Source organism: Stegodyphus dumicola, chromosome 4 (assembly GCF_044657685.1).
Source record: "Stegodyphus dumicola isolate Sdum_Otavi_A_Nest chromosome 4, ASM4465768v1".
Lineage (NCBI taxonomy): Eukaryota > Metazoa > Arthropoda > Arachnida > Araneae > Eresidae > Stegodyphus > Stegodyphus dumicola.
Window position 1 is genome coordinate 69,100,289 of NC_140771.1, and position 24,115 is coordinate 69,124,403.

Sequence of the window (24,115 nt, forward strand, 5' to 3'; positions counted from 1 at the left end):
ATATTTCATGGAATACGACAAGACTTAAATATCTGGGGCCAGAAATGTGCAGCCTCAGTGAAAGGAAGCAGAACTCTTAACTCGTCAAATTAACTTTACAGTATTTCCATCTAAGTTTGCATGTCGTTGACAATAGCCATTTACGTTGATGTATTCTTAATAAATGGAGGACATCTTCTGGGTGTGTCCTCCGTCTTCTGGTCTTGCAAGAATGCTCCTCATATTCCAAATGAAATGTCTTTCTTAACTGCTACTATCCTGGATGAACAAGTGCTCAAATACGAGTATAATGCGAAAATTTTTCTTTCTGAAACAAATAGCCGTTCGAAGTTTTCTCAACGCTGATGGTTTTGCCATTTTGGTTTCTCTCTTGATATACTTTCACAACACTTTCTTGCAGAAAATCGAATATTCGCAGTTTTCTAAATATATAGGAGTGTGTAAAAAGAATTCTGTTAAATAATTAGTTTTATCCATCACGTTTGTAATTTGGTCTATTTCGGTATTTTTACAGTAAATTTAAAAGATTAGTTTATAGCTTAAATAGTTTTATTCTAAATTTCTGTATATTTTGAATTTAGTTAGCACTTTTCTATGACTGAGTTTACTTATTTTGAAATTTTTTTGTTTTGCATCTCAGTACTTCTTAGTTCATTGTTGTGATATCGCAGAAGAATGTGAAATATTGCAAGACAAGTTGCCTACTTTAGAAATTTAATGAATCATTTTCTCTTAGATAGTAAATCATGAAGGCGTCCCTCTTTTAAGCCAGACAGTTTTTGTGCACTTTGTACAATTAAATAAACAAAAGCAAGGATGTAACTACTTTTCAAATTTGATTCTTTGATATTTTCTAAGAGAAGTTATACGCGGATAATCTTAAAAGTATGGAATTCCGCGACACGAATATGCCATATCCTTCTTTGAACTTGTTGGGCCTTGATTTTAGAAGATTTCGACTACAAACATTAAACGGGAACTGGAATGATACATATGGATGTTCTGAGTAAATCTCTTATTATATGAATTTCCAAGTTTACAAAATTCACAAGAGATGATTGTGACAGTGCAAACAGATATAATTAAGAACGCACATCTGATGCGTAGACATTTTGTAAGATGCAATGCCGAGCAAAAGAGTTTACGCCCTGCAAGATAGAAGAACTTTCTGTTGCTCTTCCGTTTAATATTAGCATAGAATAAACAGTAAACTGATTTTCTGGTGCATTTGTCGTTCCATCAAGCCTGTTTGAAGTTAATGTTGTTAAAAGATCACATTTCCGTTCGCAAAAAACCTTCCTGAAAATTTTTGCTTATGTTCGCTTAAAGTTTTCCTCGGTTATGACTAGTTCCGTTTAACATGTTGACTGCCACAGTAAACTCGGTAAAATACTCTGTTGGACCATTTTTTTAATTCTAGTTTTTTTTTGTCCCATATGCCCTAATAAATAAATTACAACTTATTCATTGTAAAGTAACACAAGAGTTTATTGTCTTGATAGTAAAAATTAAACAAATATAATGTTACAATATAAATATTATGTAGAGGCATTAGATTATTTTGAAGCAAGAGACGTAAAAAATGAATAATGCCCTCGCCGAGACTCGAATCTGGACCTGTCGAATACAGGCCGATTGTGCTACTTTTATACCACGAAGGCAGGAAGAAAATACCTTATATACTTCCCCTATTTTTAAAGGGTGACTGGGATTTAGGGGACCCAATCGCCAAATCCTGGAGGTAAAGAATCATCATATGCCACCTTTTTTTTTTTTAGTTTGGGTGCCACTGAAAATTCATTAGGTTATTTTTTATGTCAGGAAGCTGGAAAATGAGCAATGCTTTCACCGGGACTCGAATCTGGACCTCTCCAGTACGTGCCGAGTGTGCTACCGTTACACCACGAAGGCATGAAGAAAGGAGGGAGAAAATACCTCATAAGTAAAACATCACATATAACCAAAAAATAAATAACTTAATAAATGTATAAACATTTTAAAATGTATCCCTTGTATGGTACTCTTTCAATAAACAATGCAATCCTTTTAATTACAACTTCATTGTTTCACTACCATATAAATAATAATTACTGAAATGTTACTGCAGCAAAATATATATTAAACTCATATGACAATTTATGAGGGGAAAAAACGCTTCTGCAAGCCAAAAACATAAGAATACACTGCAACTTTCTGAGGCCTTAGAAATCATTTTAACCGCATAAATCTGTGTGTTTGTGAAGTATTGGTGACTCATACAGCTTCAGACGAAACAAAACCTGTGAATCACTTTCTTGTACATGGCTGCGAAAAGTAAGGCGCTGTGAATCATCGGTGTTGCGCATGGCAGTCAAGGTGTTAAAAAGTTCTCCACAGAAACATCCCTTCCCTTTTTCAGGATAGACAGCTAATGTGCTTTGCCATCTCTGTTCACTCTGTAAATAGCCTTGCCGAAAAGGGGGCGAAGGGGAAAATCCATGCACAGAAAAGGTCTGTGCATGAATAATCTGTTTATGGAAGGTCCGTGTCTTATTATAGTTCCTTCCGAAGTAGTATATATTCATACATTTATTATCGAATAAACATTTGTAAAGTATTTCATGTCAACCAGTTATTATGATTTTGATCTTTACTATAATTTATCCTTGAAAATAATGCCACCTTATTTTTTTTTCCCATTATCATTAAGATAATGGGAATTTTTAAAGTTTTGTGCGAACTTCTATCTTTGCGTATTCCTCACCAGAATGCAAACTAGCTTTGAGTGTATTTAAGCTGAGGATTTTGAATCGTTAGTTGAGAGAGCTTCTCGAAATCGTCTCGCTGATAGTCTTTTTCTTCAGCTATCAACGAGAATATTAAAGCTGGAAAATAGTGATATTCCGGCTTTAATATTCTCGGTGGCCGTATGCGTCGGTAAGATACTTTCAGGCAGCTTATTCTATTGCATGTACAGTCTTAGATTACGTTATTAACGTTTGAATTTAATGGCCTGTTAAGTTAAATAGTGTGCTCCCATAGAGCCCCCAAGGAGTTATTGCTTCTAGCTAAAGGAGGACGTGGGACGTATGCCTGCTTACCTCTGCCCCCATCCTTCCTCAACTGTCTCCTCTTAAGTTAAATTGTCACAAGTATCGGTTCGCCTATAACATGAGTCGTGCCTTTATATTCTATTTAGACTAAAATAAAAAGGTTTTATTAAACTTGCTTCGGTACTTTATGAGCATTTAAGACTTAGCGATAACTCATGTCTGTCTAGTAGTGTCTGCAGGACTTAGTTTCCAGTTACAATAACAACATTACACATTCTAAATTAGAAATCAAGCGTGAAGACTGAGAAACAGCTATAGTCTTTTAGTCAGTATTAAACATGTATTTACATACTAACTTTGCATTTATCCTTTTGTCTGTGAGATTCGCAATGAGATTTTAACTTATGGAAGCTAGTCTTCGAAAACTAGGTTAATATTTGCAATTAATCATAAAATTTTATATAAGCTTTTCATTATTATTTAATTTAATGAAATGTTTTAAGAAATGAGAAATACCTTCTCAATTTTTGTGCTGCTTTCCGAATTTAAAAATTAATAGTAAAATTATGTAACCTCTTTATTAGTTTTGAATTTAATGAACTATTTTAAGACACGAGAAATAGTATCTACTCTACTTCTTTGTTAATTTCCAGATTTGATGGTTTTGAATAATATGCAATGAGCTTTGTGCTTAATTAAATTTATTTGTAAAATCTTAAAAGTGTTTTATCTGATATCTTAAAAGTCTTTTATCTGATAAAGTATATCGTAATTGTTCCGTAACTACTTAAAATTTGTTTTTGAAGTATTACTTAGTTTTATTATTAAACAAAACTGTCACGTATTGGAAACACATCACGTACTTTCTCGACCACTCTCAAGAGCAGCATCTGTGAGCATGCTCAGAATTATTTTAAAGATAATGGGAATTTTTAAAGTTTTGTGCGAACTTTTCCTTCAGTTCTGTTCTAAATAGTTCTGAAAAAAAGTATGTTTTACTGCAACATACCTAGATTCAAAAAATGCTCTCGAATGCAAGGTTTTAAATTCTGAGTCTTTCTATGTTCGATTCACTGTTTACAGTGTAATATTATGAACTTCCACTTTGGAATACATCTGAATACCAATTTTTGAAACTTGCCAATTTCTTATACATCAGAAATAACATTTATTTGGACATATATATAACTGTGAAATTTTGGCTAAAACCTATTAAATAAAATGTTAGTTTTCTAATATGTAAAAGGAAACAATTAAAATTGTATTGTAATATTTTTCTGTAGGGCACTGATATATCTATACGTGCGATTTCAGTAAACTAGAAGGGAATATGCAAAGGAGCCTGCTGAAGTCTTGACTGTGGATTGCATACAATTTAATAGGGACAAAGTCGCCAAGAGGGGATTAATAAAAGTTTACTCAGCATCTTTTAAATATTAATTAAAAGTCTAATTGAATACTCTAAGCGGTCTTCATCGCATACATAGTTAAATATATGCTGCTAGGAAAGGTAACAACACTTATATTTTATTACATCTCTATACAAATTTCAGATATCTAAAACAAAATTCTGCGTATTTTTGAAATTTCTGTTCAATTAAATCATTTGAAGTTGTGATGTAAGGAGAAGCATTAGTCAGTTTTTAAAGACGAAGAAAAGGAACTGCTTGTGCTGTGTTTATGTAAGGATAAAGCTCAAGTAAAATTCTCTATTAGATTCTCTCGAGGAGAGTTTCATTGAAATGATTCCAGGTTTAATTACGGAACTACATGTTTGTATATTATTGTTACAGAAACTAAACAGAAACTAAATAGTATGCACTAACCTTGTTTGAAAATGGTGGTGGAAAGAATGATATGTGAATAGTCCTAGTGGCTAAGGAGGACTAGACAAACATCACAAGACATAACATAGAAGAATATTTCCCATGTCATATCTTTGCAACAGCCGTATGCTTCTCATTTGGCGACATTCGTGGTGCGTAAAATGGTATATTTGGATGTTCCAGTATTGATGAAATTCATCGTAGATTGACTAAGCTAGGTTTGTAGACAAGACGTAAAAAGGTATATTTGGATGTTCCAGTATTGATGGAATTCATCGTAGATTCACTAAGCTAGGTTTCTAGACAAGACGTAAAAAGGTATATTTGGATGTTCCAGTATTGATGAAATTCATCGTAGATTGAGTATGCTAGGTTTGTAGACAAGACGATCTGTACAAAATATGGCCTCATCTCGAACTATTGTCGTATATGCTTGTGGTGTAATTGCCATAGTGCTGTCCAGCATGAAAAGTAACATAATTTGGTGCTCAATGAATCTCAAAGTTGATCAACGAATGCGAGTTTTGCAGAGTCATTACACTTTCCATCAAAGTAGGAAGGAGATATGAAAAATATACAATGGCTTCTCCAGGATTCGAACTCCGGACATTCTGATTGCTAGCCGGACGTGCTCATCAATTACACCATGAAGGTACGCGGTAAAGGGACAGAAAATACCTTACAGTTTCACATAGCAATCGAACTGATTTTTTTATCATTTCTAAACGTCATAGTTCGTCATTGTGGAGTCATGTTTCGGATGCTACCTAGTACAAAGTCCTTAATCTTTAGTGCATGTCAAGTTTAACGATCTATTCTTGAAGGGCATCAAGCCATTGCAATATTCTATCTAAGTTTAGGGTATACCAAATGGAATGCTTCGGCAAAAAACGTATGATGGCTACAGCACGGCGTACATCAATAGCCATCCTTTTAAACTGTTCTGATGATACCTTGACGGTTTCATCTCAAAACTTCTTTCATTTAACGAATCTATGGGACATGATTATACATCGACATTATGCTCTTTAAACGAGTATGAATTTGGATTTTGGGAACATAACATGGTTCATAGTAACCCACATACTTTTTACATTAATGAGTTTTTTAATAGGGTGAGATTGCTAAACTCCTTATGCATATATTCAGTCAAAGGTAGCATGTAATTGTTTGAAATTAAAGAACATATTTCAGTACCTGTAGGCCGAGCTATGTCTTGTTTCAAACAGTTTTTTAATTGTGCTCTATTTTATTCTGTAGAAAAATAAATTTTCTTAAAGTTTTATATCATTTTGTAACAAATTTTGTACTATAGAAATTTCTGAAAATTATAAATAAGTATTTAATATGAGCTTCTGGGAGACCTCTAAGGAATTTTAGTAAGATAAATATTAGAATTTTATATGAGCTCGAATATAAAAATTTAAGTAAAAGTAAGTATTAATAACTATTTATTGCTTGGTTTAAATATATTTTTGTTTATTGTAAGGCTCTAATGTGTAAAAAAATATGCTAGAGGCACATAACAGTTTGAAAAGTCGTTTATTTATGCTATACTTATTAAACAGCTAGTTAAGTCAGTTGCAGCCATGTGCACGTTAAAGTAAATTTTTCTGCTGATGTCGGTTGACTGTTATCAAAAAACATCCTATCTTGTTGATAAACATCTTATTCTGAAAATTAATCTAATCAGAACTCTGTAGAAATGCCTCCAAGAATCATTCTTTAAAACTGTTAAATAATTACAGAAAGAAATGCTTTCTTTGCTGTAATTTACTTACAGTTTCTGAGGATAATGTTACGAAATTGATTATTTTGTTATGTATTTTTAGGTGCTACTAGAGTTGTCAGATTCTGAATTAGAGGAAGGCCTTGGTATTACAAATCCAATGCATAGAAGGAAATTAAGATTAGCTATTGAAGAACATAAGCAACCTTCTTTATGGTAAATCAGTTTTCTTTATATGAATTTCATGCTTTTCTTTTTAAAGAAAATTAAATGTAAATGATATTAGGACATCTTATTGTAATGGACCTTAAATTTTCCAGCCGATATCCAAAAATATGCTTGATGACGCACTCCTGGGTAATTGAAGAATGGCTGCCAAGCATTGCCCTGACTTGCTACTTGCCAAGTTTTTCTGAACACCTAGTCGATGGTCGGGTATTGGATACTCTAACTAAGAAAGATCTGGAGAAGCATTTTGGCATTACTAGGAAATTTCATCAGTTGAGCATTATGCATGCCATTCAGTTGCTGCGAATGCTGAGCTTTGATAGACAAGTTAGTATTGTAATAACTTCAACCCAGACTGGATTCTTTTCTAGTGTGTTTTAAGTTATAGAAAATATTTTATTTGAGATTCTGAAAAATTAGCATTATGAATATCTGGAATGTTCAGTGTTGATTTGCTTTATAAGTATATAAATTGAAAAGAAAAGTTAATATGTATATTTTGACTCTAGTGTCATGTCATAGTAAATGGTAACCTGAAACTCAAAATTTCCGTAAGTCGAATGGATCTTTAACCTACTGATGGAATGTAAGTGCGACTACTGATGGAATGTAAGTGCGACTAAAAGCACTATATATGTATGTTAAATTACATTTATTGTAGGTACATCGATAGCCGTTTTTCTTACTTTTTGATATTTTTGCATCAAAGCATCAGGTATATCTTAACTCTGAATGAAATGAGATTAAAATTTTAAAGAGTAAATTTAAGACTGTAGATTGTGTCACCGAAATTTAGGCAGTTTTCTTGCGAAAGATCAATTACTTTAGAATTCTATGAATCGTCGTATAAGTATCCATTGATTGTCGAACTCTTGTTGGAAGCATGCCAGAAAAGTCCGATTCTCACTTTAGGGGAATATTAGAATATTTCTAATATTTCCTTTCCCATCTAAACACTTGACATTCTTTCTTTGCCATTTACTGAAAATATTCCGCCTTTTTCTTCCCTCTATCTTTGATTGCTTATATGTTATTGAGTATTTAGAAAACAAAAGGCAGGAGAGCAAAATCTTGCCAACCCTTTTTTGAAAATGGTTTGAGTTTCTTCGCCCATGTGCAGAAGCATCGCGGGATTAAGATTAACATGAGAAAAATCTCACGAATGTATAAGTTATGAATAAATGTTTGGAAATATAACCTTTAAAATTAGTACTAGCATAAGCACGTTTGGAGAAGTTTATCTCTAACCAGATTGCGGAGTTATATTACTGATTTTATCTCTTAAGAGATCAGTGAAGAAAAGGCCTAAATTACTGTTTTCAAGCTAGGGATTAATGCGGATCTTCCAAGCTTTTATTGTGTAATCCTGCAAATAAGATTTTGATCTTCGTTTGTGAAAAATCTAAGCCCTAATCTCGTCTCAAATCAGATTTGCAGGAAAGATTCCGCTATCTTGGGTATGTTGGTTTGATTATCTAATTTTTATCGTTGTAAAAATGCAGACTGTAACCTGTATTTTGAAGTAACCTCTAGTTCATACATGGCGCCGAAACTGGTTTCTTCTTAAGAGTGCTATCATTTGTATAAAAGGCTATAAGTTAATCATATTTAGCCGATAAACTTTTACCATGAAGCAGATATTTAGATTTAAGCAGATTTATAAAATATATGACATGAATGATAGTAAACTGACGTAAAATTTTATCAAGGTAAAAATTCAACATGTGTTCTTGATTATCTTATTTGTAAACTTAGAAAAATAAAGATTTCGACATAAATAATTTTTTGTGCCTTGATGAAGACCTTGTAAAAGTAAATGACAATTTGGCGAATAAGAATAAAACTTAAAATGTCAGTCTTTAAAGTCATTTACTAGACGGCTTTTTATAGCTCTGTTATACTTTCTAGTCTGACCTATTGCAATGTGTAGGTCTGATAAACCTTATGGGAAATATGACGCCATAAAATATAAAGATGACAGTCCAAACACAAGAGGAGGGAACGAACTTTTATCTGATTTTTCAGAAGTGAGAAAATAGCGGAACGCCATCGTAACTTTGCTCCGTCATATTATGTGCTGAACTTTTAGCAAACCGGCTACTTTTCGTAAAGACACAAACCTTGTGTACCTCAGCGCAAAAAGATGCCGCTCGAATACAAGCAACTTTCGTAAACGTGCTGGTACTTTTTGTCTTTATAACTCCTCCCTATTATGCAAGCAGAATTTTTATTTGCATTTTTAGTCAAAATAGCATGGGGGGGGAATTTCTTGGATAGTGGGGTTCCAATTAAAGATGTCCACGCTTTTATGAAACCTGCTGCCTTTTTTTTATTTGAAAATTATTTGCCTAAAGGTGCCGACATTCTAATTGTGGAGCGTCTTTATGGTTACTGTCTTTTCAAAGAGGGTGGTGTTTACATATTTTTAGAATTATTTTGATAAAGAATTTAAAGAAAGAACAAATGTTTTGAAATAAAAATTTCTCGCAGTAGCTTATTTGGAAAGAGAAATATCATCTGCTATTTTAAATTTATTCTTCTTTAAAAATGCCGCGTATAAACAGTTGGGGATTGAAGAATATGTTTTTGCAATTTTCGAAGAGAAATATTTCTATACCATTCATTATTTAAAAACGTTGTGAACTGCTTGGCATTAAAATTTCGAAGCGCAAAATAAGCAACATTATTAATCGGAAAAGGAAGTCATTATTACGTTTACATGAAAAGAAGACTTCAAACCATATCCGAAAAAAGTACGTACTATTTCTAATGGTTCTAAAGATAAATCATTGGTAACAATAGACAGTCCACCGATGCAAAAATCAATTACAAAGTCTTTAAATACGTCTGTAGTAATAATAAATAAAATAATATACCAAGATTTAAGTCTAAAATAAGCTAAACAACGCAATGTTAACCAGCTTTTGCCGAGGCATGTGGCTCAATACAGAACAATTTGTAGAACCTTGTACGAAAACTGTTTAAGAGGAGATAAATGGAAATGCATTGTGATGTCGATGAAACGTTGGTTTACCTAAATGACGGCAGCAAAGAAAGGTCTATTTATTATCGAAAACGAAGAGGAAAAAATTTTACAAACCTGGTTCCGTCAATCAATGCAAAGAAGTTTCAGTTAAGGATTTATGACTGTTTTAGGATTCTCTTAGAACGAGAAATAAAAAATAAGAAGAGTAGAAACAAATGTTAAAATCAACTCAACGTAATATCAAGAGAACATTTTATGTCCGATATTTAGAGAAAAAAATTCCATTTCTTTATTCCAATGACTTTCAGAGTGTGAAATTTCATCAATACATAACAGCAAGTCATACTTCGCAAAGCTCCACTGCATCTTTTGGAAAGATAAAGATTGTTACAAGTATTGCCTATATACCATTTCAAGGTATTCCTGCGAAGTTCCCTAGTTGTAGACTCTTTTGTCTTTGATCTGTTGAAAGTAGCTAAATGCAAACCCACTAAGATTGATGAACTCTGTGAAGTAGTGGAAAAGAAATGGAAGTCAACACCCCCGGAAACACGCTTTACGAAAAACCCTTCTATGATGGAAATCACTATGCCGACTTATGATGGAAATCGCTGTACAGACTTATACTATAGTCCAGAAAAAAGGCTATCAGATCGAACAATTAGCCAAATACTTTTCGCCATTTAAAACATTAATTAACTCCCCCTCCCGAAATCGTTCTAAAAATGTGTAAACACCTTCTGTATTACGAGTTATGAAGTAAAAAGATTGTGCATTCGTGAATACGCATGTAATCAGAGATCTTTTCTTGCAAATTTTGGAAACATTGACCCACCTGTATTGAACACGGCGGGGTTTATGTTAAAAAAAAAAATAAGAAAGGGTGTCGATACTTTTTGCGCATATTTTTTTCGTAAAATAAAATAATATATATATATTATTTAGAGTAGTGTTTCTTAAACTTTTTTCAGTCGCGACCCCTTTTTATCACTGAGATTTCTTCGAGACCCCCAGAACCCCGTAACATTTACAAAAATTTTGTGAGAGCCCCATAAGTATTGCGCAAGTCCAACACACGCGTAGTGTGAAACTGTCAGTTTTTTCACTTGTACTTTTTTCACTTGCAGTTTTTGGTCATTAACTTTAATTTCTAATTTTAAGACGTAGAGCAATGTGAAAATTTTAAATAGTAACAGACGAAATGACAACGTCACGTGCAAAACAAGGAAAATGAACGTCTATCAGTGGAGTAGCGAGCATAATTGGCGCCCGGGGCAAAATACCTTTTTGGTGCCCCCCCCCCATCTCCCGAAAAAACCACAGTGATATGATGAAAATCTTGTTTGGAGCATGGAGGTAAGAAAGGTCTTACTTCCTACCTCCATGGTTTGAAGACTATTTGGCGCCCCTCTGCGAGCGGCGCCCGTGGCATCATACACCCCTGCCTCCCCCCCTCGCTACGCCCATGGAGGTAGGAAGATCTTACCTCCACGGCTACGGCAATGACGTTTACATTATTAAAAAAATGCTTCGAAACGTGTTCGTTTTTGCTTTGTCTGTATTGTCTTATCTTTATCTATTTTCAGATACATTGTGTAAAAATATTTGGTAATTGTAAAATTATTATAATAAGCTAAAGAAATGTCAAAACTGCTAAAATTTTTGGTGTCACTCTGCTGCAGAGGGGGTCTCGACCCACAGTTTAAGAAACCCTGCTTTTACAGTATCATTATTTTTAATGTCTATTGTGTGAATTGACATTTATGTGCTATCTGATTAAAGTTTCTCGTGATCAGTGTGGGTCAAAAATACCGAACATTTTGATGCTTTAATTAACTAACTGAATGTGTCATTTTTTTTCCGCAGATTTTAAATCAAAGAAGAATGAACAGCGAAAATATGGATGTGGATCCTTTAGTCTGGACGAACCAAAGATTAATCAAATGGGCCATAAGTATAGACCTTGGAGAATACGCCGATAACTTGAGAAATACGGGAGTTCACGGTGCACTAGCTGTCTTGGAACCCACATTCACAGCAGACACCATTGCCACTGCACTTGGAATACCAACTTCTAAAAATATTATCAGAAGACACTTGACGACTGAATGGCAAAATCTCATACAGCCTGCAAGGTAAGTATTGCAGATGCTTTTTTCACTCGATACTGATAACATAATGTGCAAATTAACTGGGACAAAGCGAGTTTTTTTATAATTTATGTACATACCTTCATATACAGGGGTAATAATAAAATTAATAGGAAATATATCCTCCTTTAGTACAAATGACCTCTATGATACTCTTAAACCTCCATATTGCTCTTAAGGATTATAGTGTTGTGCATGTACTTTTTAAATGAGTCTCATGGTTGAAAAAAAGCTTTTTTCCAGTCATTTGTGGTTCAAGATTTGTATTTTTTGGTCCACAATAATTACTTTGCTTCGTTTGACTTCTCAAAAGTTGTGTTTTAATAGGCTTTCTCGCCATCCGACCACTAGTGATAAGTCTACGCTGCGCGTCTGAAGGATTAATATCAATATTAGTAGGTAATAGATTTCTTTTTTAAAACTCTTTCTACTTTTCCTTGGATTAATAATGCAGTTTTGGAATAGGAATCAATATATTAAATTTTTTTTTTTCCTTCCATATTTGCCCTTGTTTTGGAGAAAATGACCCAGTTTCATAGGGTCACCTCCAGAATTCGGACTCGAGACACTCGATTTTCCAACTCCAACCGCAACAGTAATGTTTATTAAAGTCTGGAAATATGATTATTAAGTGCGATAACATGTCTTATCCATTTTTAGTACACTAAAATGAACGAATGCAAAGGATACTTTAAAAGTATGCAAAAGTAACTTCCCTCTTCTCACAGAAATTAGCTTAAAAATGGTGAAATAATCCTAATTTACTATCTAAATCAATTCAAAGTAATCACAAGCAGATATCAAGGCAGATAAAACTGTTCTGAAGGACCTTCTAGCGCCAGCTGGCAACCAACATTTTCTGAAAAAAGTCCCCTTGTCTCAATTAATTTGCGTACTATAGTAGATACCAAAAATACTAATGGTAAGTGGATTCTAATGGAAATTTTCTGGTTGTTTATTACTTAATTATTCATGCAAACGCCAGTTACTGTAGTGATCTAAAATTTTGCACATAATTTTAATGGACTCATGTAGTTCACAGATTATCAGGCATCTCCAATTTCAAGCTTGGTAAATGCAGTGCTATGGGAAATATCTAGTTTTTATTAGTATGTACAAATAAGGTTGCTCCAAACGTTGTCTATACAAGCAATGCTATTGGAAACATCTAATGACAACAAGTGCAACATGCTCTTTGGATTGATGGATGAAAGAAAATATGAAATGCAGGTAATCGAAACAGTATTTAAATAAAAAATATCATTTAAGCAACAACATATCAAATATGCATTTTAAATTATTCTAGGACTTAGGAGCTAGAAAAGTTTGAAAGAAATCTTGCAACAATTGCAACGTAGAAGCGAGAAAGGTACTTCGATGAAAGGTCATCATAAGAATTATTAAAAATTCTATTTTAATTTTGTTTCGGCAACTTTCCTACCGCACACGTACCGTACTTCCATGGGTTAAGTGAATATACGTTGATGATCATAAAAAAAAAAAAAAAAAAAAAAAAAAAAAAAGAGTTATTTACTTTAATTCTTTGGACTAAAGTAAATGTATATTTGAATAGACTTATTTGATGTTTAATTAATATATCTCTCTTTTTTAAATAATGAAAAATCTATATGTATGTTTTTCGCATTGAGAAGAAACGGCGGCATTTAGAACTTTTGAATTTTGCACAGACGTAGTCCTCTACCGAACATTTTCACCTCGAAGCCAGAATTCGGAATTTCAAATTTTTTTATTTATTTCAAATTTTGTACGGATTTAATGAATTTTTGATTAACAGACTCAGCGATTCAAAGGCAGTTTGTTGCTGCTCGGCGAAAGAATATCATATGTATTAGCCCACCACTGTCCGAGCTGTAAAGTCGTAGAGCATTGGTTATTCGACCTGCGTTTGATTTCAGACAAAAGGATGGATGCGTGGGCATTTTCGTGGTTACCATGGCTTATGTAACTTGGATGCGAACTTGTTTCATCCTCTAACAAGGCTTCCTTTCCCTTAGGCATAGCCTTCGAATGCTTTTCCATAATGAACAAATAAAACATATCTATGTTGCAGGTGTAATCAGAAAACGCAGCGATTTTAAAGAAATGTGATGCCACTCTGGAACTCGTAATATAGTCTTTTAATTTAATAAAATAGCAGAAGATTTTGAATAAATGTGTTGCCTGTACCCGAATATTTTTAGCCTCCACTTTATCACATTTTTCTCCTACATTTATCTTTTGCATTTGGCGAAACGTAACATATTTAATTTTTCTGTATTAGAGAACCTCACGAAACTACAGCCAAAAATATATGCTCAAAGGCACCAAATATAGCAAACGTGCCCATTTAAATAGCAGTCTGCGCATAAGGCCCACCAGCGCGGAGCGGTAAAGTTCCTGAACATTGGTAGTTCGGCCCGAGGTTTTGAATCCCACAAACGAGGGGGCTGCATGGGCGTTTTCGTGGTTTTCCCCATATGTAAGGTGTTAATAGGGATCCCTCCCTTCTTTGTAGTGCCTTGAGGAGGAACACGTAAATGATAATAATAATAATAATCTGGGCATAAATTTAGAACAGACGATTCTTTTCGTTGTAGATTTTTAAGCCGTAATTGAAATACTGTTTTAGATTTAAGTTTTTTAATAACGCTATGTATCTAACTGTTTAGGAATTACCTGGGAACCAAAAATTTGCAATAGAATTTTTTCAAAGAAAAGGCTTTTATTCATTATAGAAAAATATGCTCCAAGAACCATGAGATGAAATTGTGTTTTATCGATAACTCATCAGCGAAATGGCAGTGTAGGAAAGAATCTGTTATGAGAAGAAATGATTAAGACGTCAGAATTGGTTCGGAATATCGATAATCACCTTCCGTGTAGCCGTAAGGTTAATAAATAAGGTTAATAAATCTTATAAGGTATTTCTCCCGCCTTCTTAGCGTGCCTTCGTGGTGTAGTGGTTCTGCATGCTGGGCCCGTATTCCAGAGGTTCGTGGTTCGATTCCCTGCGAAGGCGGTTGCTAATTTTTCATCTTGCTTGTTTCCAAAAATCTTAATGTTTTTACAATCTAGTTTTAATGTCAGGAGATGACATCTCTTTAATTTCGTGAACTACGACTGAAGATAAATTTCGATGCAATTGTAGACTGGAATAGTTATATGCGTCAGGTATGTGCCACAACTTAAATTTCTCGCCTGAATTGAAAATCAGCGGATGTGATAAGATTATTGAAATAGACGAAAGCCTTTCTGCTTGAAGAAAGAATAACTTAGGCATGTTCCACAGTGGGTTTTCATCGGAGTGTGCAGAGGATCAAATAAATGTTTTTTTAGTCTCTGTTCCAAACCGAATGGCGAAAACTTTATTGGATGGTTTGATTTATTTAATTATGGCAAAACACTCGAGGGCTATCTGTTTAAGGGCAGGGATGCCTTCGTGATGACTTTCTAAGGGAAACCGGTTTGTATGTACGTTATACTTGGGGAAATTCGAGCCCACCCGTGGCCGAGCGGCAAAATCGCTCAATACTGGTAGTTCAGTCCTGGCTTCGATTCCAGGCGAACGAGCTGACTACATGGGCGTTTTCATGGTTTTCACCATATCTAAGGTGTTTGTACGAGAAAGTTCCTTTAGAGTGTCCTCCACGGAGGCATCCCTCCTCTTAAGCAGATAGCCCTAGTGTGCTTTGCCATAATCAACTAAACTAAACCTGGAGAAAACTTCGAAAACGCCCATATAGCCAGACCGTTCAATAGGATTCCAACTCGAGAGCGAACTACAAGTGTTCAGCGATTTAACCGCTCGGCAGCTGATGACTTGATTAGATGTTAGAAGAAAACATCGCAGAAGAAAAAGTATTATTTATAATCTGAAATATAATTTGGTAGGCTCCGAAAGTGGCTGTCATACAAAAACAATAAAGCGGCTGGTAGGGTAGTGCTGAATGGTAAATTAAACAGAAGTATTTTTCCTGGATGGAAATGGGCATATACAGGAGGGAAAGGAGGCAAAATGGCTTCTTTTTAATGATATATATGCATTTCCATCCCTGCAGTTGGCAGAGATTGATGATTAAAACCTTAATTTTATTTTAATTGAATATATCATAATTACTTCCTTGTCACTCAGAATGATGAATTTATTCTGATTAAATTCGATACAGGTGTTGCTGTGTATGCGTGAATGTGTATGAATGGACTAAAAATTATTTATAAGAAACTGGTCTGCATTTTTTGAAAGTTTTAGAAATGTTGGTATATTTTTCTGTTCACTATATATATATATATATATATATTAATTTATAAACGAACATGAAATAATAGAATAAATGGAGAGCATAAAATCGGCAATTATTGCCAAAGAAAATGTTGATATTTTCTTAAATATTGTCGCCATGAAGTAACGTAAATAGACACAGTCTTTAAAATATACTATTTCCTGTACTGTAAGCAACACATTTTATAATGCAGTATTCATGATAGCAATAAGGAAGTAAGTAGAAAATTTAAAAGAGAAGAAAAGAGTTAGGAAATTTAGTTTTATCCTTTAAATAGAAATTTATGACTGTATTTCTGAAGATAAGAAGTACATTTTTAGTAAGATATTTATTGAAGTTTTTGCGCATGTTATACTAGGATCTGTGGTCGCTTAAAACCGCATTCATGCTGAAGTTCATTAACGCTTGTCATATATTTTAATCTGTATTTCTGAGTTAAAATACACTACTTGGTGACGAAAGTAACCGGTTATGTTCTGCGGTTATGTGTAAAAAAAAGAAATTTTTAATTTTTCATTATTGTATATTTCGTTTCTCCAATAATTTACTACAATATTTCCTCATGTCAGCCATTGTGATTATTCTAGTGTCAAAGAAATATATAAAGTGCAAGCACTGTTTAATTAAAATGATTTTAAAATTCCCCATAAGAGAATTCGGACAAATTTAACTGCTCAGAAATGACAATCAACTACTATGATCCGCCGGATGTAATAAAACTTTTGTTTCTGATCTGCAAGCATTGGTTACAGAGACTCATTTTTTGTGTTCTTTCTGAAAGCGTTGGTTCCAAAGAGATATGGATTTATGCTTCTATTATGCTTACAACGAGATACGAATTTGCCTCTGAGATCTGTAAGCGTTAGTTTACAAATTTATTTTACCATTCTGTAAGCGTTGGTTACGGAGATGCAGGTTCGAATCTTTGATTCGCTACCGTTGGTTACAAAAGAACATAAATTTATACCTCTATACCAGTGTTCTGAGAGCATTGGTTACAGTGAGACACGGATTTGTGCATGAGGTCGGCAAGCGTTAATAACAAAGAACTAGAAATATATGTTACCATTCTGTAAGCGTTCGTGGTCTACGTCTTTCTTGCGCAAGTGTTGGTTACGAAGAGATATACTATATTGGTGTCTCCGTTCTGAAAGCATTGGTTAAGAAGAGATAGGAAAAGTGCTTTTATCCTTTGAGCACTTCTTGCGGTGCATGCGGTGTAGTGGCGAATCCAGCTGTAATGCTGTGGCAATTTGCAAATTTTGGCTAGCAAGATGCGTTCTTACTATCATTTGCTAAATCGTATTCAGTTGCAACGCTTTGCCACTTTGGCAACTGATGACATCGAAATTGCGATGGAAAGCAGAATTTGCGTGACAGGAAAGTCTAACCGATGAACACTACAGCAATTATCTAGTGAAACTGCCTGCAAATGTAAATAAATGAATGCTCTGTTTCGGAGAATTTCTATTGTAGACGCTAGTGTAGGTTAATTAATTGCTGTTTCTATTTTAAAATGTGATATTCGAAAGCTTTTCTGCTCTTAATGCTGTAGATGACACCAGCTGCGTGACGACTCTTGCTGCTACAGAGGCAAAGCATCTCTTCTCTTTCCTTCACCATCCACGACCTCCTACAAGGAACACATTTCATGTACCATTCATTCTCAGGCTCCTAAGGAACTTTGTAAACTGTTCTGGGAAGTACTGCTGAGGCAGTAAATCCCCAGATTAATACTGCAGTATCGCAATGGAATACTCATGAAATTCTTATATGTTTGAGAGTACATGAACGCAGGAAAATAATATGTTTTTAATATCAATACAATTTTAAAGTAATCTAAATTTTTATTTGAGAAAAAGCAAAATGAAAAGTTGCTTCTGTGAAATTTTGCAACTTAGAAATTCGCATATATTATTATTCATAGAAATCAGTATCATGCATAATTTAAAATATTTGAGGGAGAAATTAATAGATCTTGTGAATTCTTACTGCTAAGATTTCAGTATATCACGTATCATGTTTGTGAGATACTTTATCTTGTATTTATGTTGTAATATAATAATATACATAAAAAACAAAATATTATTACGTTCATTCAATCTATTACGGGTTCGTAATAGATTGAACGCACTCGGGGCTGATAATAAGTTAATTAAAAATTACTTTGTCAAAAGAAACGTTTCAGAGTTTTGGAATTTTCTACAGAAATACTCGTACAGGTGAAAGAGCATAAAGGGAAAGCTACCCGGAGATATATCATGACTCCGAACCTGCGCTGAACTAACAACTCGCAACAACAACAACTGAGAGCAGGTGCTCTCTCCAGCCTTAAATAGTTTTCACCCAGCTGCCGAGATATTTCTAGTACTTTCTGCTTCTCGAAATTACTGGAAGGCAATATGAAGGTCGAAATTTACAGCTAGTGATCAATTACATTTATTCAGTTACAATATCTATTACAGTAATACAGTCACCCAGACGGTATAGTGGTTAGACGGGCATACTACCATATCGAAGGGCCCGAGTTCGAATCCCGGGTAAGACATGGATGTTTGTAAATGGGTGCGGCATGGCGGCACTCTAAATATACGGCGAGCCGAAAGTCCTTTCGTGTGGATTGGTAGAAGAGGAGAGGGGTGTTAGACCCTCGAATTCCCCCGGGGTGCTTTCCCTCAAAATTGGGGGTGGAAAATACAAGCCGAACCTGTCTTCGGAGTAGGTTCTGGCAACCATTGTTCCATGTAATATGGACAAGATAATAACAACACTACGGTAATACAGGGACCGAACTAAAATGCAGCCAAATGGTCACCAAGTTTGGCGAGAAAAATTAGTCGCCAAAACTGTTGCCACCTTGACGATATGTCGCCAAATTAAAGAAATACCCATTTACTCAATGTTAAATGGAGTTGCCCCTGTATTCTTACTTTTCCGGCATAGCTTGTCTCTCTTAGTTTTTTTTTTTTTTTTTTTTTTTTTTAAATGTTACATTACGCAGAGAAATACAATTTCACATGTAATTGTACTAAAATCTTCTATCTATGTACAATATTCTTAACAATATGAAATAAAATTACTAACTTAATTCATGATAGCTCTTTCAATTTCTAATTTTATTTGTTGTGTATTATTAACAGTGGCTTTCATATTTTGTTAACAAGTGATTTGCGTACATAAAATTATGTTGCGTTCATAGCACTCATAGTTTGCCAATCAAAAAGGTATTCTTAATAAATTAGTCATCAAGAAGTAAAGCTATGTTGTGATTATTCAGTTATTTGTCGTTTTTCGAAAATTCCATCTAGTTACGACGGAATCTGCATGTCTGCCACATCTATCGGCACGGTGTCCATGATTTCAAAGTTAATTGGTGTCTTTTCTCGTCCACAACTAAATGCGTCACATATAATTAAAGTCGACAGGATATGAACCGCTGCCGCTAACTCCAGTGTGTAAAGTACCTGTAAAATCAAAAATCAAAACTGGTAAAATGAAAAGTGACATAGTACATATTCTTTGAAGTAGGGGACGTAGGCAAATAAAATCAGAAATTAAAAGGGCTATTCCCAATTAAGTAGTAATTTCTTAGTAATTTGCTTTTATATTTTGTATCTTACATATTTTGAAATATCAAGAACTGTGCACGTTTTCAATTATTTCATAAAAGAGTTCATACTCCAAATTTAGAACATTTTTATACTATTTCGGAAAAACGTTTCAAGGACTTTAAAAACTCATATTTTAGAGATTTTCAAACTGGACTCTAAATTTAATTTAGAGATTAACTGGTGCCTTTTCTCGTCCACAACTAAATTATCACATATATATATATGTATACATGTTCTTATTTAATCATCTGAAGCAAGTTCTTGCATCTAAATATAATGATATGTAGGATGCATCTAAGTATAATGACTAGGATATTTGCATGGAAGAGAGGAACACTCTTCCTCATTCTTTTTTAATAAAACTCATTAAATTAAAAAAGTATTTTGATATTTCAACATATAGAATATAAAATTTGTAATTACGTTTCTTTAAAACAGATTAGGCATATTTATCTTTAAAAGAGATTAGGTATATTTAGATACTTTTTGTGCAGGTTTTCACGTAAACATGTGGTTTTACTATATCTAGAAGATAGCCACAGATTAAATAATTCCTATTATAGATACCAAGAATCTCAATCTTTATTTAGAAAATGCATCTGAAATATAAATTGGATTTATAGGCAGCCTTTAAAGACTTATACACCAGAAGCGTTAAGATACGAATTTGTGTTATTGCTATGAAAGTTCTGGCTACAAAATGTGATTTATTGCAATGGTCTCAAACTTGAACTGCATGCGGGCCGAATGCAGGATCTAAAAACAGCTGAAGGGCCAGACTTTTTTTAACAAAATGAAAAATTTTATTGGCAAAACAAAAAATATTTGAAACGAATTTTAAATTTAGTTTGCTAAGTATTTATTAAACATACATAAATAATAACTATGTCGCAAAGGAAAACAGTGCAAATTTATATTTATTTTCTAATCTGATACCTAAAGTTTGCTACCTGTAAAACATTTTTGTCGATTATATTTCGCAATTCAAATATATTCTTACGAATTTTGTGTAATGTAACATGTACGGCTTCAAGAAAAGCGAAGCTCTGTCAGAAAAATAAGATTACAAAGGCAAGTCTATTTAACATTCAGGCTATCTCGTTAAATTGGCGAGAAATAGCTAAAAGTCGCCAAACTGGCGAACATTTCATGACATTTTAATCCGCTTCCTGTGTAACTGTAATTGGTGCTGTAACTGAGTGACTGTAATTCATGCTTATATGCAACTGTAATGTATCCGGCTCTTACATGTAATTTTAACCGTATATGTCTTCCAGTTATTTCGAGAAATGGAAGGTACTAGAGATTTCTCTGCGGCCGAGGGGAGAACTGTATAAGGCCGGAGAGAGTATCAGTTCTGTTTTTCACTGCAGAGTAGTCTTCGTAGTATTGAGAGATCTCCGTGCGAAATGCGTTGTGTTTAACATTCTTAAAAGTTTAAAACTGCGATGGACAGCCAGAATTTGCATGCCTGGAAAGCCTAAAGCCTAACCGATTAACATTACAGCAATTATTCAATGAAATTGCCTGCAGACATAAACAAGAGAATGCTCTCTTTCCAAGAATTTTTGTAGACGTTACTGATTGTGCTCTGTAACTACTGATACTACTGTGGTAACTACTGATTGTGCTCTAAGAAGCTGTACGAGTATTTTTGTGAAATGTTCCACAACTGTAAAATGTTTCTTTTGGGAAAACGATCATCGTTTCTGTGCGCATTCAATGTCTTGTGAACCCGTAACCTCGTAAGCACGCAACAATGTTCACAGCTAACTATTAAATCTTCAGATATTTCTAATTTGTGGTAATTAATAACTTATTTTCATTTAAACTAAAAAATGAACGAATTGCAATGTATTTTGTAAGTCTTCAGAGAATATTTATCAGGTGGTACAAAACTTGAGAATGAAACATAACAGGTCTAGTCTTTTTTCTTTTTTAAAGCATTTTTCTTCATGAAATACATATCTTTGTATGTAAATAATTATAAATTCTTTATTTCTTGCTATAGCTTGACACTAAATAGAGTTCGATTTTGATAAAGCTTGTAATCTTGATGAGAAAGTACTAGAAATAATCTCAGATTGTATCTGCTGATCGGTTAATCTGATGCTTTTCTCATTCATTTTCAGTTGTGATAAAAATCTGTTCGCATATAAATGTATTCCCAAACAAAGCGATTATTTTTAGCGGAAAAATTCATAACTGAGTGTACGTGTGTTTTGACAAGTAGGAATAAAAGGTAATCAAATCTGTATCTTCAAATCTCTGAATAAGATTTATATCACACTGTAAATTATTTAGCTCCACTTATACATTTTCTGATGCGTTATTCATGTTCGTTTTTAATGGAAATGAGAATAATGTAAACTCGAATTTCGAATAACTAAAATCTTGAAATCTTTACTACACCATAACTGAAATAACCATAACTAACTCTTTGCAGGCGCCTAAAATTGCTTTGGAGGCCGTCAGTTTGAGGCCACTGACTTGCTGTGTACATAGATGGATTTTAAATATATCACGAAACCATTTTCATGAGAAATTGAATTATTTTTTATTAAAAAATTAATATTTTCTATTCCTTTCTTTATTGTATATAAAATGAGTTTAATTTACTGGAGATTTGAAGTATGTATGTATTTTCTCCTACTTCTGTATAAATAAACCCTCTGTTGTTTGTATGCAGATTATCTCTGGAATCGGAGAGCGTTGTTGCAAAGAAATCCAAATCAGAGAAAAGGCTTTCAAGTGGCAGTAGCTCTATATCTTTGGTTTCTCAAGGCAGAGGTACCAGCAATATTATGCCTTCTTATGCCAGACGAACGCTTGACCGATATGATCGCAGAAGATCCAGTTGGAGAGTAAGTTTTAATTCATTTTGTAATCATTCTTTATATGTAAATTTTCACTTAAGTTTACATCTTCTTTAATAAGTTCTGACATACATCTTGTATAAATTAATCGTATCACTTGAAAGAAAAATATATTTGTATGATACTAGTATAATATTTAAATATTTTAGGAAATAATTTGTTACATAGCACTCTCGGAGTTATTACAGATTTAAAAAATTCTTGTTTCTTCCATTTTAGGATTCAAACAGCTTTGATTTTTATATTAGCCTCTCTTTTATACATTAATACTTGTGTGTTAGCGATTCAGAGCTACTACCACCAACTGTTTCAACATTTAATAAATTTGTACTTATTAAATGTAGTAAGCACTTTGAGTAATACCACCATTTTTATATAGGAATATGGGGTTATGTAGTTTTAATTAATAAATAAATTTAAATAATATAAGTATAAAATTTATAAATTCTGCTGTTATAAAAGATAAATAAGTAAGAATTAAAAATAAGAAGTAAAGTCAATAAATTATTTGGATTTTTAAAATATCTTCAAGTAGAAATGAAAGCTATTATCTTGAGAAGTGGTGGAATTGTATGCTAGAAATTCAAATTTAACAAATTCCTTACATCAAGGTATTTAATTAGATCTGTAATCAAGTAAACTGCATAAATATGAAGTGAAACATAAAAAAGTATGTAACAAATAAATGGTATCTGTATTTTACAGCACTTTGAGTTAAAAATCCAGTTGTTTTTAAATAAATTACTGATAGTGCTGAGCGGTTAGTGAATTTGCCGTCATTCTTGATATACAAACAAATAACTATAAAAAATGTCAAAACGAAGGGAAATAAATTCAAACTCTACATTATTTTTTAAGAAAAACTTTAATTTTAACATTTTCAAATAATATTATTATTTTGCTTTTTTTCACCTCTCAAAACCATACGTGACATAGTAGAGGTTTACTTGATTGCTTTTATTACTACATAGAAAGTAGAGAAAGATTTCTTAATGCAGCAAAATATACATCTGTAGTTCTTAAGTACTTCTTAAATGATTTTTATTTAGGAAAACCTTTTCACAACTAGCAATACTTTCAGCAACTGAGAAGAAAGGTCTCATTAGTATTACAATATCTGGAACGTTGTTCTGGAGATTGTATTCTAAAACAAACTGCAAAAATTCAAAAGAAGTGCCCTTTTACATTCATGTCTCAATTTTTCTAGCAGTGACGAAAATAAAACTTTCAAATATTTCTTTCTTAATAAGAAATTCTTACTTATAAATGTCACCGAGATCAAAATTTAGTTGATATTCGTAAGTTGCATCCAAAAGTTTCAACGAAATGAAACTGGTATAACAAGATTAAGCATGTGTTGAAATTATGTGATTTCTTTAAATATTTTGTCGACAGTA

At 33.3% G+C, this 24,115-nt stretch overlaps 1 protein-coding gene across 4 annotated transcripts in view; it reads left to right on the forward strand.

Annotated features, from left to right (window-relative positions):
- Liprin-gamma (liprin protein kazrin) overlaps positions 1-24,115 on the forward strand; it is a 463,459-nt gene that overhangs the window by 418,738 nt on the left and 20,606 nt on the right. For all 4 annotated transcript variants that reach the window (XM_085815044.1, XM_085815043.1, XM_085815045.1 and 1 more), the window contains 4 exons: positions 6,691-6,803; positions 6,908-7,142; positions 11,668-11,936; positions 22,532-22,706. In XM_085815044.1, the coding sequence (XP_085671170.1) occupies positions 6,691-6,803; positions 6,908-7,142; positions 11,668-11,936; positions 22,532-22,706 (792 nt within the window). The remainder of the gene's footprint in view (positions 1-6,690; positions 6,804-6,907; positions 7,143-11,667; positions 11,937-22,531; positions 22,707-24,115) is intronic.